Source organism: Silurus aristotelis (assembly GCF_946808225.1).
Source record: "Silurus aristotelis genome assembly, chromosome: 13".
NCBI classification, from domain to species: domain Eukaryota; kingdom Metazoa; phylum Chordata; class Actinopteri; order Siluriformes; family Siluridae; genus Silurus; species Silurus aristotelis.
Genome location: NC_139586.1, coordinates 20,789,050 through 20,804,689, shown reverse-complemented (window position 1 = coordinate 20,804,689; position 15,640 = coordinate 20,789,050). Strand labels below are relative to the sequence as shown.

The 15,640-nt window shown below is 37.8% G+C and overlaps 2 protein-coding genes across 6 annotated transcripts in view; one reads left to right on the top strand and one right to left on the bottom strand.

The window, feature by feature from the left end:
- arnt2 (aryl-hydrocarbon receptor nuclear translocator 2) overlaps nt 1–15,640 on the bottom strand; it is a 129,618-nt gene that overhangs the window by 16,523 nt on the left and 97,455 nt on the right. For 3 of the 5 annotated variants that reach the window (XR_014536402.1, XM_083559158.1, XM_083559155.1), the window contains 5 exons: nt 12,706–12,781; nt 10,331–10,454; nt 8,802–8,901; nt 7,925–8,066; nt 5,400–5,568 (listed from right to left, as the gene is read on the bottom strand). Coding sequence is in view for 4 of the 5 variants with exons in the window: in XM_083559158.1 (XP_083415284.1) it covers nt 5,400–5,568; nt 7,925–8,066; nt 8,802–8,901; nt 10,331–10,454; nt 12,706–12,781 (611 nt within the window). In the remaining variant the exon portion in view is untranslated. The remainder of the gene's footprint in view (nt 1–5,399; nt 5,569–7,924; nt 8,067–8,801; nt 8,902–10,330; nt 10,455–12,705; nt 12,782–15,640) is intronic. The other 2 variants (XM_083559156.1, XM_083559157.1) reach the window with 1 other exon arrangement.
- The window catches only part of stard5 (StAR related lipid transfer domain containing 5), a 423,751-nt gene that overhangs the window by 343,340 nt on the left and 64,771 nt on the right, over nt 1–15,640 (top strand). The window lies entirely within an intron of this gene.

Genomic DNA, 15,640 nt, shown 5'->3' with positions numbered 1-15,640 from the left:
ATACACACACATAAATTTTGGTGTGGTTTCCAGGCATATTTTTATGATGGATCATGTTGCATTTTGTGATTTCTCGCTAATAAACATTTTTGTCATGATAATTTCAAGCTATATTAGCCAAACTACTTAATGTTGTAAGTAATGAGAAAGTAACTTGTTTCATACATTTACATTTGTGGCATTTAGCAGATGCCCTTGTCCAGAGCGACGTACAAAAGTGCTTTAAGTCTCTAGCAATGAATAAATCTACACTGGTAAACTAGATTACAAAATTAATATAAATATAACTCTTGAATTCTACAAGCAAACTTGGAAAGTGCTAATTTAAGTGGTTCAGGAAGAGGTAGGTCTTCAACCGTCACTTAAAAATAGCCAGGGACTCCGCTGTACGGACATCTAGGGGAAGTTCATTCCATCACTTTGGTGCTAGAACAGAGAAGAGCCTTGAAGTTTTATAGATGTTATGTTAACTAAACTTTCTTTCGGCTTCTCCCATTAGGGGTTATTGGAAAAAATAATCATCAAATTTAATATACTCTACATTTTATACCTAGGATTAAATATGATTAATTGAGATCACTAGAATCACTAGAACATTGTTAATCAGCAGAATAGTCAAATTAGATAAAAATGTGAAGGGAGATTTAAGCTCACAAGGGTTTAGCTATATCCATAGATATTACAGTGTGTATCCATAGATCCATAGATATATAGTGTGTGTGTATATATATATATATATATATATATATATATATATATATATATATATATATATATATATACAGTGAGGAAAATAAGTATTTGAACACCCTGCTATTTTGCAAGTTCTCCCACTTAGAAATCATGGAGGGGTCTGAAATTGTCATCGTAGGTGCATGTCCATGGTGAGAGACATAATCTAAAAAAAAAAATCCAGAAATCACAATATATGATTTTTAAACTATTTATTTGTATGATACAGCTGCAAATAAGTATTTGAACACCTGTCTATCAGCTAGAATTCTGACCCTCAAAGACCTGTAAGTCTCTCTTTAAAATGTCCACCTCCACTACATTTATTATCCTAAATAAGATGCACCTGTTTGAGGTCGTTAGCTGCATAAAGACACCTGTCCACCCCATACAATCAGTAAGAATCCAACTACTAACATGGCCAAGACCAAAGAGCTGTCCAAAGACACTAGAGACAAAAATGTACACCTCCACAAGGCTGGAAAGGGCTACAGGGAAATTGCCAAGCAGCTTGGTGAAAAAAGTTCCACTGTTGGTGCAATCATTAGAAAATGGAAGAAGCTAAACATGACTGTCAATCTCCCTCGGACTGGGGCTCCATGCAAGATCTTACTTCCTGGGGTCTCAATGATCCTAAGGAAGGTGAGAAATCAGCCCAGAACTACACGGGAGGAGCTGGTCAATGACCTGAAAAGAGCTGAGACCACCGTTTCCAAGGTTACTGTTGGTAATACACTAAGACGTCATAGTTTGAAATCATGCATGGCACGGAAGGTTCCCCTGCTTAAACCAGCACATGTCCAGGCACGTCTTAAGTTTGCCAATGACCATTTGGATGATCCAGAGGAGTCATGGGAGAAAGTCATGTGGTCAGATGAGACCAAAATAGAACTTTTGGGTCATAATTCCACTAAACGTTTTTGAAGGAAGAAGAATGATGAGTACCATCCCAAGAACACCATCCCTACTGTGAAGCATGGGGGTGGTAGCATCATGCTTTGGGGGTGTTTTTCTGCACATGGGACAGGGCGACTGCACTGTATTAAGAAGAGGATGACCGGGGCCTTGTATTGCGAGATTTTGGGGAGCAACCTCCTTCCCTCAGTTAGAGCATTAAAGATGGGTCGATGCTGGGTCTTCCAACATGACAATGACCCGAAGCACACAGCCAGGATAACCAAGGAGTGGCTCTTTAAGAAGCATATCAAGGTTCTGGCGTGGCCTAGCCAGTCTCCAGACCTAAACCCAATAGAGAATCTTTTCTCCGTGTTTCTCAGCGACAGGCCAGAAACCGGACTGATCTAAAAAAGATCTGTGTGGAGGAGTGGGCCAAAATCCCTCCTGCAGTGTGTGCAAACCTGGTGAAAAACTACAGGAAACATTTGACCTCTATAATTGCAAACAAAGGCTACTGTACCAAATATTAACATTGACTTTCTCAGGTGTTTAAATACTTATTTGCAGCTGTATCATACAAATAAATAGTTAAAAAATCATACATTGTGATTTCTGGATTTTTTTTTTAGATTATGTCTCTCACAGTGGACATGCACCTACGATGACAATTTCAGACCCCTCCATGGTTTCTAAGTGGGAGAACTTGCAAAATAGCAGGGTGTTCAAATACTTATTTTCCTCACTGTATATATGGAGGGCTTCTGATGCACTCACATGAATACAGTCAGTGGATAATCAAGAAAATTTTTTTTGTGATCTTTTGATTTGATGGTATACTAAATGACGAAAGATTTGTGGACACCTGAACATCACACTTATATGTGCTTTTTGAACATCCACTTGTAGATTTAGCCCTCTTCACTGTTATACTCTTAGCTGTCTACACTCTTTTTAGAAGACTTTCCAATTCATTTTAAATCATGGCTGTGAGGATTTGTGTAAGTCATTCGAATTTATCTAATCAAAACTTGACCATCATGTCTTCATGTGCCTAGGAGCTTCCTCGTGCTGACGCTTCAGCATCCATAGACAACCTATACAATTGTGTGAACAATTTTATCACAACAGAATGGAAAAGAACCACACATTCGTGTAATGGTCAGGTTTCCGCATACTTTTGACAGATAGCATATCCCTTTAATTTGAGCATAATATCTGCCCCTAATGGACATCTCCCAGAATGCATTTTTGAGCATTAACTAATACACCAAACCTTGTGCACCCATAATCAGCAACTATCTGACCAGATACAGCATGCAGAGTATTAAACCCTTCCAGACAATTTTTCAAGCTTAAAAATAGGATTAATAATGATAATACCTACAATATTGACAAAGGAATGACACATTTCAGAAATGTCTCTGGTTTAGAGTTTAATGTGCAGTCTGGCTAACCGCTGCCTTGGATGATACGGAAAGCGTGCTCATGGCTCCGGCTTGTAAATGAGCCTGTGTGTGACAGACAGTTTAATAGCTCTGATAGCTGGAGAGAAGGTTTTTTCGAGAGTGTTCGTCTCCCAGCGGTGCAGTAATCCTTAAGCGGCTTCTCCACACACACGGTGCACATCTGTTAAACTTGCGCTCGGCACGAAAACGCCGACCATATGAGAAAACGCTGCTCTGAGTTTAGAGTCCTGAGCTGGGATTAGTTCAATGTAGTTTACCCAAATGCATATTTTCTGCTATGAGAAGAGAAAATAGCTTCTGTTTTACTCAAAGAAGTAGGATCCTGTTCATTACTCTAATGGCACTGCTGATGCAATATTAGAACGTTTCTAATGAAACAGGAGGACGAAAATGTTCTGTGTTTAATGGGGAAATAATTAACATTTTAATCAGCTACAACAAACAATTCTGATTAGCCATAAGGTGTTGATTACTTTTCTTTTCCAGGCTGCAATTCAAGTCACAGGTTTAATAGGTGTTAATTCACACAGTGTGTGACAGACAGTTTTTAAAAAACAAACAGGCTTTAAAAATGTAGTTATTTAAGAAGGAAAAATACAGAATAGTTCATACAGTAAAGTGTTCTGTCAGGAGACATTCATTTAACATAGTCATGGTTTCCATGGTCGGTGCAAGTTTTCCATTGGAGTCTTCAAAACAGTTTTAGTTTTTCAACAGGACAAACATTTTTGTCTAATTAAGTTAAAGAGAGAGAAAAAACAGAGCATGATGAAAGAACAACTGCTTCTGTTCATAAATAAATAAATAAAATGTAATTGAGGATGTTGCCGTATAAGATGTATAAAAACACTTCAAAATCTGCTGCTGAAAAGAACTAAACCTCTACAGTGGTTGCAGCTTGGCTTCATGTTGGGCCAGATCATTAATTAAGTCATTAGCAATGTAGTAGCTTAAAGGAAGGTAATGAGTTTAAATCTTAACACCACCAAGCGACCACTGCTGGGGCCTTTAGCAAGACCCTTAACCATTTGCTATGGATAATTGTGTCTGGACAAATGATACTGGCATCGCTTTACATTTCATCCATACTTTGTTAATCAACCATGACATTTTTGGTGTCCAAAATTTGTTTTCTTTTTATAGTTTGCAGTTCAGCTAATGTAGCTACAAGGAATGGAAGTCTATTTTGCTGAAATGATCTTTCAAGCTGATTTGCCTTGAGTGTCACTTCAATTTCTTTGCAAACATTTCACAGACCGTGCCTGCTAGTCTTCGCGTCCCAAAATTCACGCCACAATTATTATATAAAGCTGGGAATTATACACTCCAAGCACTTTTCCTGTCCAAACAGCTTAATCTTGCCATCTTGCCATCTGTTGCCATTTCCTTCATCTAGATCTGCATATATACTCAGTCTTGCCTGCTTCTCCGAGCCTACAATAATAAGATACATTACTTTTACTTAATTTTCCTGGTAGTGATGGCGAGACAAAATTTTATGGAAATTTTGGGAAATGTTAAAATTTTTTAGAGTAGACTGTGGTATAAAATGCTTAATTTCTCAGATATCTTGTCGTCAAAACTGTTTGCAGTAGACATGAATGTGTGTAAGCCAGGTCAAAGGAAGGAATGTTAAAATATCATAGTATCATCATGTATCATAGCCCAGACATTTTTTTATTGGATTTTGTATTGTATATTGCATTTGTACTTGTATTTTCCAATGGACATTGTCCCAAAATAAGCCAGTGGTGACAGTGGTAAGGATCAACACCCTAAGATGGTATAGGGAAGACACCTTAAGATGAACCAAACTCAATCAAACCCATCCTCATTTGGTTAACACTGAATGTAAGAAATGATAGAAATTATAGTGGTTCTATTTATCTGTCTGTCTGTCTGTCTGTCTGTCTGTCTGTCTGTCTGTCTGTCTGTCTGTCTATAAAAAACAAGGGCTTTTGATACTTGTTGCAGTCATCAAATTAAAAAATTCCTTTTTTTGCTTCCCTAAAAATAGCACACTTCCTTAGTTTAAACATTACGTATGAATTCTATGTTCTATTGTGAATAAAAATATAGGTTTATAAGATTTGCAGATCAATGCATTCTGTTTTTATTTACATTTTACACAGTGTCCCAAATTTTTTGGAATTGGAGTTAGCCTCATCGCTGAAGTGTATCGCAAACAAACACAAAAAAATAATGTTGGACACACAATTATTTTTTTACACACACACACCCAAAAAGTTAGTTTGAAATCATGACCCTGACATTGTACCTAATGAAATAAACATAAGGTCTTACCAAATGCAGTGCTGCGATTGGTCAGACTGGAATAGGCGTTACCACTGGGGGAAGAAGTGGCTGGGCTGGACAGCGGGCTGTAAGAGGACGGGTCGGCCTGGTAGCTGTGGCTTGAGCCGATGGCGAATGGAGAAGACTGAGCCTTACTGGACTGAGCCGGGAGCTGCTGCTGTTAAAATGAGCATAAAGTCATTTAATAGGCCAGTCACTCCCTGCAGTACTTCATATTTACCATGCATGGCGTGAATATGAGCAGGAATTATGGTAAACTAGATTCCAATTTGAAGTACACAAAGCACTTGGTTTTCCATCTGTTCTGGGAGTACAGCAATCACTGGAAGCTTCTAGAAGTAATGGCTAGAAGCTGTAAAGCAATCATCCTCAATTCGATATTTATCGATTGCTATACATACTGCCCCACAAACATGACGTATACATTTTGGAAAAAACAAAAAACAAAAAAACAAAAAAACAGTCTGGCTCAGTGTTAAGTGGTTAACATGAATCTAAACTGAGTGAATGGAATTCATTACCCTTGCTTCCCAGGTCATTCTTTTTCAAGTCCTTTAGATTACAGAATGAACTTGTGAAACTGTATTCTTCTGTATACACAAATGAGTGAAAATAGATCACACGCAAGCTTTTTCAAAGGGGAACAATCAAATCAGCCATCACTCTCTGCCCACATGGGCGCCTGGATCCAATGAAACTGTCACGCAGAGCGATTAATGTAATGTTCCGCTATTCGAGATAGATTAGTCTAAAGATGGAAGTGTGGAGACGCAGGCATGTGAAAGTGAGGCAGAAAACGGCAAGGGACTAGGGACATGTGAAGAGAAAATGTTGTGGATGGGAAAGCGCTTGGGAAGTGTCAACGGGCCTCATTTATCAGACGGATTTAAACAAATTTATTTGTAAATGTTCTGCACTTGAAAAACGAAATAAATGAAATTCCAGTTAGACTGAAAGAAAAAACATTAATTTCCTGAGTTATTACTAATGTGAATCTTGAGTGAGCACCTTCATGCTGGTAGTAAGATTTATATATGTGAATTGATTTATATTTCAATTGCACACACAAATTTAAAAGAAATCATTTCAAACTCAGTCATTTCATGTTAATGATGAAAGAAACCAATCCAGATATGGTTCCAGAGGAAAAGGGCTGTGTGTCTATGGTCGGTGAAGAACTGCAATGGCTGAACTGCATTACTGGAATGTGTTGTTGTTTAGTAAGTGTTTACTGTTTTAGTCATTATTTTGTCGTTTTTAGAGCTTTTTCTGAGTTTTGTGGCCGAAACTAAATGTACTATTAATGCGTTTGGTAACTTATAAGAATAAGTGAACGAGACACAAATGTGATAACTCAGAAAATCTGCTTTAACTAAAATGTAAACCTAACAGGATTTTTTACACACATTGTTTTACCGTAAAACCCTGTTGTACGAGCAACTAATAGTATGAGCAAACGGAGATACGAGCGACCTTGCTCGCAAAATTTGACCCTATTTCACAAGCAAATTTCGAAGGCACGAGCAAACCCACGCTGTCGGTTCCCCGCTTTCAACGAAGGGGAGCATCAGTCGCTTAGTTGATGACGTATCACTCGGTCGCTCTCGTTGTTCAGTGCAGCAAAAACATAACGTTTTTTAGCGGTTTATTTTTATTTCACTAGAAATCTTGAAAAATGTCTCCCAAGAAAATCAGTTATAGTGCTGTGAAAACGAAAGTAAATAGAATTACCATGAAAACCAAGAAGGTTACGAGCGTGGTACGCGTCTTACACTCGCAATCAACCACTACCACATGGGTAAGTGTTAAATTATGTTTACATTACGGTAATTTGCGGTGTATTTGTTTGTTAAAATAGGCTAAAAATACTTTATAAGTGCAGAAATTAACGATCGAATATGGTTTCGGAAAGGATTAAATTGCTTTTACATTCATTCCTATGGGGAAAATTAGTTCAAACGTACGAGCAAATGGACCTACAAGCAATTTTCAAGAACGAATTATGCTCGTCCAACAGGGTTTTACTGTATACAGAATACAACTTGCAGTGAAATGTAAAGAACAGGAAGCCCAGTGTGTGTGTGTGTGTGTGTGTGTGTGTGTGTGTGTGTGTGTGTGTGTAAGTAAAAAAAAAATTAAAACAATTCAGTGCGACAGGGAAGTTTTAAACATATTAATAAAAAAAAGGAAAGTGCGGCAGTTTGGCAGGAAAGCAGCAAACTGTGGACGAAAATTCTGTAGTACGATTGAAAGTATGGAAGGGAAGATGGAAGGAGATGGCTCAAAAGTGTGAAAGAGTGGATCAGTAGAATATTCTAGAAGTAAATATTATAAAAGTGTATGAATGTGTGAATATATAAAGGTGGCAAAAACTCTCAAAACCTGTGGATGTGTGCAAAGATGGAAATGGGAGGAAAGTGTGAAAGTACGTTCATGAAAAATGTGTGAAAGTGTGAAGGAGATAGACAGGGAATGTTTAGTAAGAACAGGGTAGTATGAAGTGTGATTCTCACCTGGCCAGAGAACGGTGGCCTGCTGCCTGACCACTGCACCTGACTGGAGTTAATCTGCCGAGAAATCTGAGCCAAATTCTGACCCGCTGAACCGGCAGATGACTGGATGTCGTTTACTCCGGGAACGTGAATCACAGAGGAGCTGAAATACACACATCACACAGGGTGAATCACAAATAGTTTGGATTCCGTAGCCTTGGTAGCTGAGGTTGTCTCATAATGCACTCCCAAGTGTCACTTTTAGCATTGAGAAGGGGGTACGTGTTTACAAAATTTAGCATTTGCAGGCAGGAGCAGGTCAGAAATGAAGACTGGGGTTATAGAGAGAAACTACTTCGCTGGCGTAAACACTATTTTCTATTTGCTACTTCCTGCATTCCTCCCGAAATTTTTAAAGAAGTGGATTGTTTATATTTGAGAGGAATTGAACCAATCGATTGTACTGCGAGGGAACGCAAACAGAAATAGCTGCAGGAGCAGGGAGTGTTTTTGAGATTTGAAAGGGAAAAGCCCTGAGCACAGCTCCACATTATAAATTTAGATAAAAGCTGTTTTAAAAAAAAAATCCCCTGAAAATCCTATATGCGGTAATCAATTTGGGTTTTTATGCACTCTGCATGTTTCATTCATCTACAGGGATTCTCACCGAACATCTGTTTCGCTGTGGAGGCCCTGACTCGAGAATAAATGCTGTCATTAGTTAGTGACTAATTATAGAATATGAACAGTGAATTGTATAGTCTAGGGCAGAACGAACAACTGTAGGCTGCGCGAGGTAAATGACAATACCCATACACTCTATATCAAATGGAGCTTATGGAAATGTCTAATTGAAAGCACACAAGCAAACACACACACACACAAACACACTGCTCACCTGAAGTTCTTGCCTGAGTGTCCTGGTTGGAAAGGACTACCCTGGGAATATAGCTGTTGTCCTCCTGCAGTAGACGAGGGCACCATCATCTTCTTATCCGCTACACCAACCCACACACACACACACACACACACACACACACACACACACACACACACACACACACACACACACACACACAGCAAATAAATGTTCCTGCAGCCTAATGCAATACCCCACAGGCTTATCAGCTCTACTGAGCACAGCTCATGGCTCATAAAACAGGCTCTGCATCATGGACCATGCAGCACAATCAAAGACAATCTGCATCAGGAACAAAGATACATCACACTGAGAGGAAGCACAGAGATTAGATACACAATGGCTCATTTTACAAAAGAAATAATACAGCAATCCCCACTGGCTTTCCTTATAAACTCCCTTATGATTAGAATTAAGGGGAAGGATTGAGTTATTGCTAGAGATTTATTACATTAAAAACTGGATTTACGTCACTGTGCACGCGATTCCTCTGAACCATATTTCTCTTTGTTTTCGCACGCCAGTGCTCGCCGGTTAAAGAAAGCACAAAGGGCTCTCCAATACCTGCTATGATAACCTAGTCGGAAAAATGTAACGGTTTCGCACTATCGCTGCATTAATTACTATTTTCAATCCAGCTAAAAGGAAAGGAAAGAAAATGATTTTTTTTTTAGGAAAGTTTTCATTTTTGTTCCACTTATGTATCTGTGGTCAGTATGTATAACTGATGTATGTTTCTTTATGTCAGCATGTGGTGGGGACAGTAAGTGTGGAGAGAAACCTGCTTGTGAGTTTTCTTGTTTTAATGTTCTCCTCATGCTCTCTGAAAGATGCAGCTCGATTTCTCCAACATAAACCTCAGCAAGAGTTCGCTGATGGCAGCACATAACAACAACCGCTATACAAGCCAAGCAAAATATCCCATGAGGCTCCTGATTGCATATCACTACATAAAATCTTGACTTTGATATCACAGAGTACGAGTCTAGATGCACCTAAAAATCATAAAGGCTGTTTACGAATGAAGGAGAAGAAAAGAGGAAATATCTACTTCCTTTGATTGCACAAAAATCTATATAGAATATCTTATTTCAAGTTTCTTTTTATTTGGTGAATTGCTCACATCTTGATCTCTGTTATTGTGTTTAAAAAAAGAATAATAAAAAAAAAAGAATCCTCAGAAGAACCTCCCAAACGTCTGTCACCTCTCAGACATAGTTCAGGCCAAACATTGTAATATTAGAGCCCATAGACACCTATGGAATCGTAGGCTACCGCTCAGGATATGTTGAATTTTTATTAGCTGGTCGTTACATGTAGGTAGAAGAATTTCTGACAAAAAAATTCTCTCAGGTATTTTTTCTCAGCTTGCAAGACTTTGACAATGGCTGTGTCTAAAGCTCCCTCACAATGTTTATCTAAGTACCTACGATGTAGGTACTTTGTTCATCTTTCGTCTGAAAAAGCCCAAAATAGTGCAATGTATAATACGTAGGCATAATACATACAGCCAGAGATTCCTGTGTACATGTCCCCGAAACGTGGATCTCTCTCCTGAGAAAACAGGGTCTCCGTTTTGTCAATGCTCTTTCCTGCTTCGTGTACACCTCCTGCCACGCCGCCCACTGGCACCTACACGAACAGAAAGCACAAATACACACCTCATACATAACCACACACAAGCACAACTATACAGCACATTACATGTGTGTTAGGACTTTGGTGTTACCATGTAGATAAAATAAATCACAAAAGCTTGTATTGTGATTAGTCCAGAAAAGGCTGATTCATTTTCTACAACAGCAAAAAAAGAAAAAGAAAAAAAAAAAACAGGAAAATCACAGATTTATACCCATGCACTTGTTGCAATGTTTTTTTCCATTTCTATTGTAACAACTAGCATACAGACATGTATGGCTAAAAGATAAAGGGTAGACAAGACAATAGATATAGATATTTTTGTCTTGGTAATTTAAAAAGCGTGAGAAAAAAGTGGTCGAACATTAAATGCAACTATAAATGGATTAAAACCATTGAAAATTGCAAACTACTTTAGCTTCAGAGTTGCAGCAGACCATCCCAGCATTAATTAGTTAGCATACCCTGATAAGTAGCAGACTTTTCACTTCATTTTGAAATGAAAAACAAATTCAAAATGATTCTAGACACTAATCCACGACTCAAAGTAAAGGAAATCTTTTGTACACTTTTCTGTCTACAAGCTTCAGAATCTTGATTGCTACAATCTGATTGGCTGTATCTGTATTTTATAAGTAAGCACTTCCAAATCCTGGTGTCCTTCATGAAAGCAGACTTTTCAGATTGTCACATAGTGAGCTTTTTAGGAAAAGAAAAAAAATAGTAATTACTGGGTTTTGTTTGAAATTTAATTGTGACTAATGCGCTTGGCCGTATGCAGCGTCAGTCAAATCAGTCGCACTAAGTCTTAAAGTAGTTCATTAAAAGCCATTAGTGATGATAGAAGTGACAGTTTTAGTGTCTCCACTGTTGGATCTGTCTGTAAACTGAAAAAAAAAACTTTAAACAAGTAAAATGGATTGCTTGAGAAGAAAATTTAAGAAGTAGTGTATCATGTAAAAAAGGCATACTTTGAATTGGACAGTTTTACGTCGGCACGGAAGCCTTATTAAACAGAGGCTAAAACGATGCAGAAACTGACTAAATATTTGAGTGATTGTCATGCTGTTTGAAGATTTCAATCTAACTTCCCGTTCCTGCGAACAATAAAATTCAGACCAATTGTAGAAAACAGTAGAACACAAAGATTCGGCGGAATGGATTACTTTTGGAAACTCGGACGTACTTCCTGATAGTGTATAATATAATATATAGTATGTTTTTCTCTAAAGATTTCATTAAAATCATTAAGAATCGAAGAATTCAATTTAGCTGAGACCAATCAAAGTCTTTTTCATTCAAACTACATACCTATAAACATGACTTACATTGTTTACAATACAGCACTCTCCTGTTTCAGATTTGTGCACATCAAAAAACACACAGAGGTCAATATATACAACGCTGATTCTCAATAAATTGCAAAGCTTTATGGATTCTAGCTTCTATCAAGTCTGGGAGAGCACTAAAACTATTTCAAATATGTATAAACACTTAGAAGCGTGCATCGAACATGCCTGAGGACGAGCTTGACAAAGACGGATTACTACCACATGACTTCACTGAACGGCTATGCACTAATTCTGGTTGCTATAGCCTAGCGGCGTGTTTCAAATTAGACCAGATCCTACATAGCGTGTGTCATGTAACTTTAGTGGCACGCTCTGAATGCATAGAGAACCGCAAAGCTTGCGTGTGGGTGGCTTCCACTGGAAAGGTTGGCTCCGTGAAATGGAAATAATTCTATAGCATAAATGGCGTTTAATGATGTCAGGATAATATAAGAAAGTCGTTATTTTTTTTCATAACTGGATTCGATTTTCAGTTGGCAGAGGTTATTTCTGTATCATAACCAAAGCTGCCAATTTTGCAAGAATGTCAAGAGTAAAAAGAAAATCATAGCATATGTCAACGACAGCGACGGCTCTATTATAACAGCGTACCCTGCTGAGACTGAAGTTTATAAATTCGCAAGACAAAGGTCACCTAGGTAAAGTTGGTGTAATACACGTCTGCCACGTCTTTCACGTCCTTTCACCTTCAAATAATTGCCTTTTCTGCTGGGCAGAATTTCATTTGATTTTTCATCTGCCCTAATGCTTTAGTCAGGAAAGAGTTTCCAGGTGGCTCCAATATTCTTGTCATACTTTTCATTAGGAAAAAGTGTATGCAATTAAATTGTAAAAAAGTTGTGTTCACGTGGTTGTGTGTGTGTGTGTGTGTGTGTGTGTACTTATGTAAGTACCTGTGAGAGATCATATGCTGTCAAGCCGTCTCTCTGATGGACCTCCAGTTCCGCCTGCTGCTGTTGCTGGAGCTGCCTAAAACCGACACACATACATAGACAGTTAACACAAATCCAGCTGCACTACAAAATCAGCAAAATTCTCCCAAAGTCCTTATATTACATACACATAACACATACACTCAACCGCCTTAACTGCTCTATTGTCACACAAATTTACTTTTATATTTCGTCGGACGTATGTCACCCTGCTCTGTATACATACCCCCCAAATCTGACTATGGATAATAAAATCTTTTCCCAGTCATTGACAAAACTTCAAATGTGGTTATATAATTCCTGCAAATAATTAAGAAAACAGGTTTCTTTCTCTACCGTTGCCTTAATATCAAAGTGAATACAATTCAGTTAAATGGTCTTTAAACCACAGTTCCAATTTTATACAATTGCATTGGCTCACAATACATTCTACAATTCTAAAAAGCGCGAGAGCATTTCTCCATAAAGCACTATGAAACTGTATTATATAACTATCATTATTATCATCATCATCACCTTGATTCCATGGTATCATTTACACTGCTGCCAAATTATAGTCATAGAGCTCTGTTCTCCTGTACCCTCCCCTACAATTGAACCACTCTGGATTTATCCGTTATGCCCACGTCAGAAAATTCTGCTTCAAAACGACATTGTTGAAGGAGAAATATAAAAAAAAAAATCAAAATGCTGATAAAAGACTGAACTTTTGTCATACTTCTACATAGCTTCTGCTGCATCAAAACAATGTAAAAGACATAAACAAACGCCTACACAAACACAGACATATTTTCACTTTTCATATACTATAAAGCAAGCACTTGCCAAAACTAGACAAAACATAAAATAAAATAGGGATAAAGCAAAACAGGACTGGTGTTACAATTACTGTTTTATACTGACAAAAGTTTGTGGACACCTGAACATTAGGTTTGAATCTGCTATTTGAACATCCCATTCCACATTTAGTAACCATTTCCTGTTATTATACCCTCAAATCTTCTGGGAAGACGTTTCACTAGATAAAGTGTGGGTTGTAGAGATTTGTGCTCATTTACCCACAAGCGTGTTAGCAAAGTTAGGTACTGAGGAAGCCTGGGGTGCAGTCAGCGTTCCAATTCATCCCAGAAGTGTGGTTGAGATCAGAGCTCTAAAGCAGCTTTTGTCCATAGAGTTTATGTTTATAATCAAGTTTCTTTCTATTATTACTTATGTTATAAGTATAAGTAAGTTTGTCCCTTGCTCATTAGGAACTTACTTACTTACAAACTTACTTATAAAGAACATATTCATTTTTTATTACCACATTATCTGTGTAAAGCTGCTTTGAGACAATGTTTTTTGTAAAAGCGCTATACAAATCAAAATGAATTTAATTAAATTATAGCAGCGATAACCATAAGCTCACACAGCTGTGTTTTTTTTTGGCCTGCAAACATGCAACACAAAGCTGTGATTTTTTTCTTTTTTTATCATAGCGACCAACATGCAAATGAAAATTTTCTGAAAATTACACATGACAATGATATTTCAAATGACTCCTCCGACCATAGTGTATGGTTTGACAGTTTTTTATGTCTTCTCTCACAACCCACAGCAACTGTTCCTCCCTGCAATTAGTTCACACTACTCACCTTGCAAAAAAATGTTTATAAAACTCAAACAAAAATGTATCTCATCCATATACAACCTCTCATTAAATGTGTATACAGACAGTACAAAGTAAAACTTAAGTTTGGAATAAACAGACATAGATAGATGATTCATTTGAAGAATGTTAATACAGTTAGTTTGCATTGCCGAATGTTTATAGCATTTGGCAGAAGACTGTACCCAATGTTACTTCCAATTATTTCATTTATACAGCTAAGCAGCTGAGAGTTAAGGGCTTTGTTTAAGGGCCCAACATTGGCCTGGGAATTCAGGGATTTGAACTCAACCTTCTGAAATTCTACACCTTCATCTACCACTTAGCTACCACTAGTCTGCAATTGGCTAACAAAAATCTTAACATGTAATATGTAAATCAAGTGAATGTAATATCATTTCTCACTACTAAGTGCATTATTTAATTTGGGTGTAACTAGTCAGAGGTTGTATATATATATATATATATATATATATATATATATATATATATATATATATATATATATATATATATATATATATATATATATATACAGTGAGGAAAATAAGTATTTGAACACCCTGCAAGTTCTCCCACTTAGAAATCATAGAGGGGTCTGAAATTGTCATCATAGCTGCATGTCCACTGTGAGAGACATAATCTAAAAAATAAAATCCAGAAATCACAATGTATGATTTTTAAACTATTTATTTGTATGATACAGCTGCAAATAAGTATTTGAACACCTGAGAAAGTCAATGTTAATATTTGATACAGTCGCCTTTGTTTGCAATTACAGAGGTCAAATGTTTCCTGTAGTTTTTCACCAGGTTTGTACACACTGCAGGAGGGATTTTGGCCCACTCCTCCATCAGTCAGGTTTCTAGCTTGTCGCTGAGAAACACAGAGTTTGAGCTCCCTCCAAAGATTCTCTATTGGGTTTAGGTCTGGAGACTGGCTAGGCCACTCCAGAACCTTGATATGCTTCTTACAGAGCCACTCCTTGGTTATCCTGGCTGTGTGCTTTGGGTCATTGTCATGTTGGAAGACCCAGCCTCGACCCATCTACAATGCTCTAACTGAGGGAAGGAGGTTGTTCCCCAAAATCTCGCAAAAAGTGGCCCCGGTCATCCTCTCCTTAATACAGTGCAGTCACCCTGTCCCATGTGCAGAAAAACACCCCCAAAGCATGATGCTACCGCCCCCATGCTTCACAGTAGGGATGGTGTTCTTGGGATGGTACTCATCATTCTTCTTCCTCCAAAC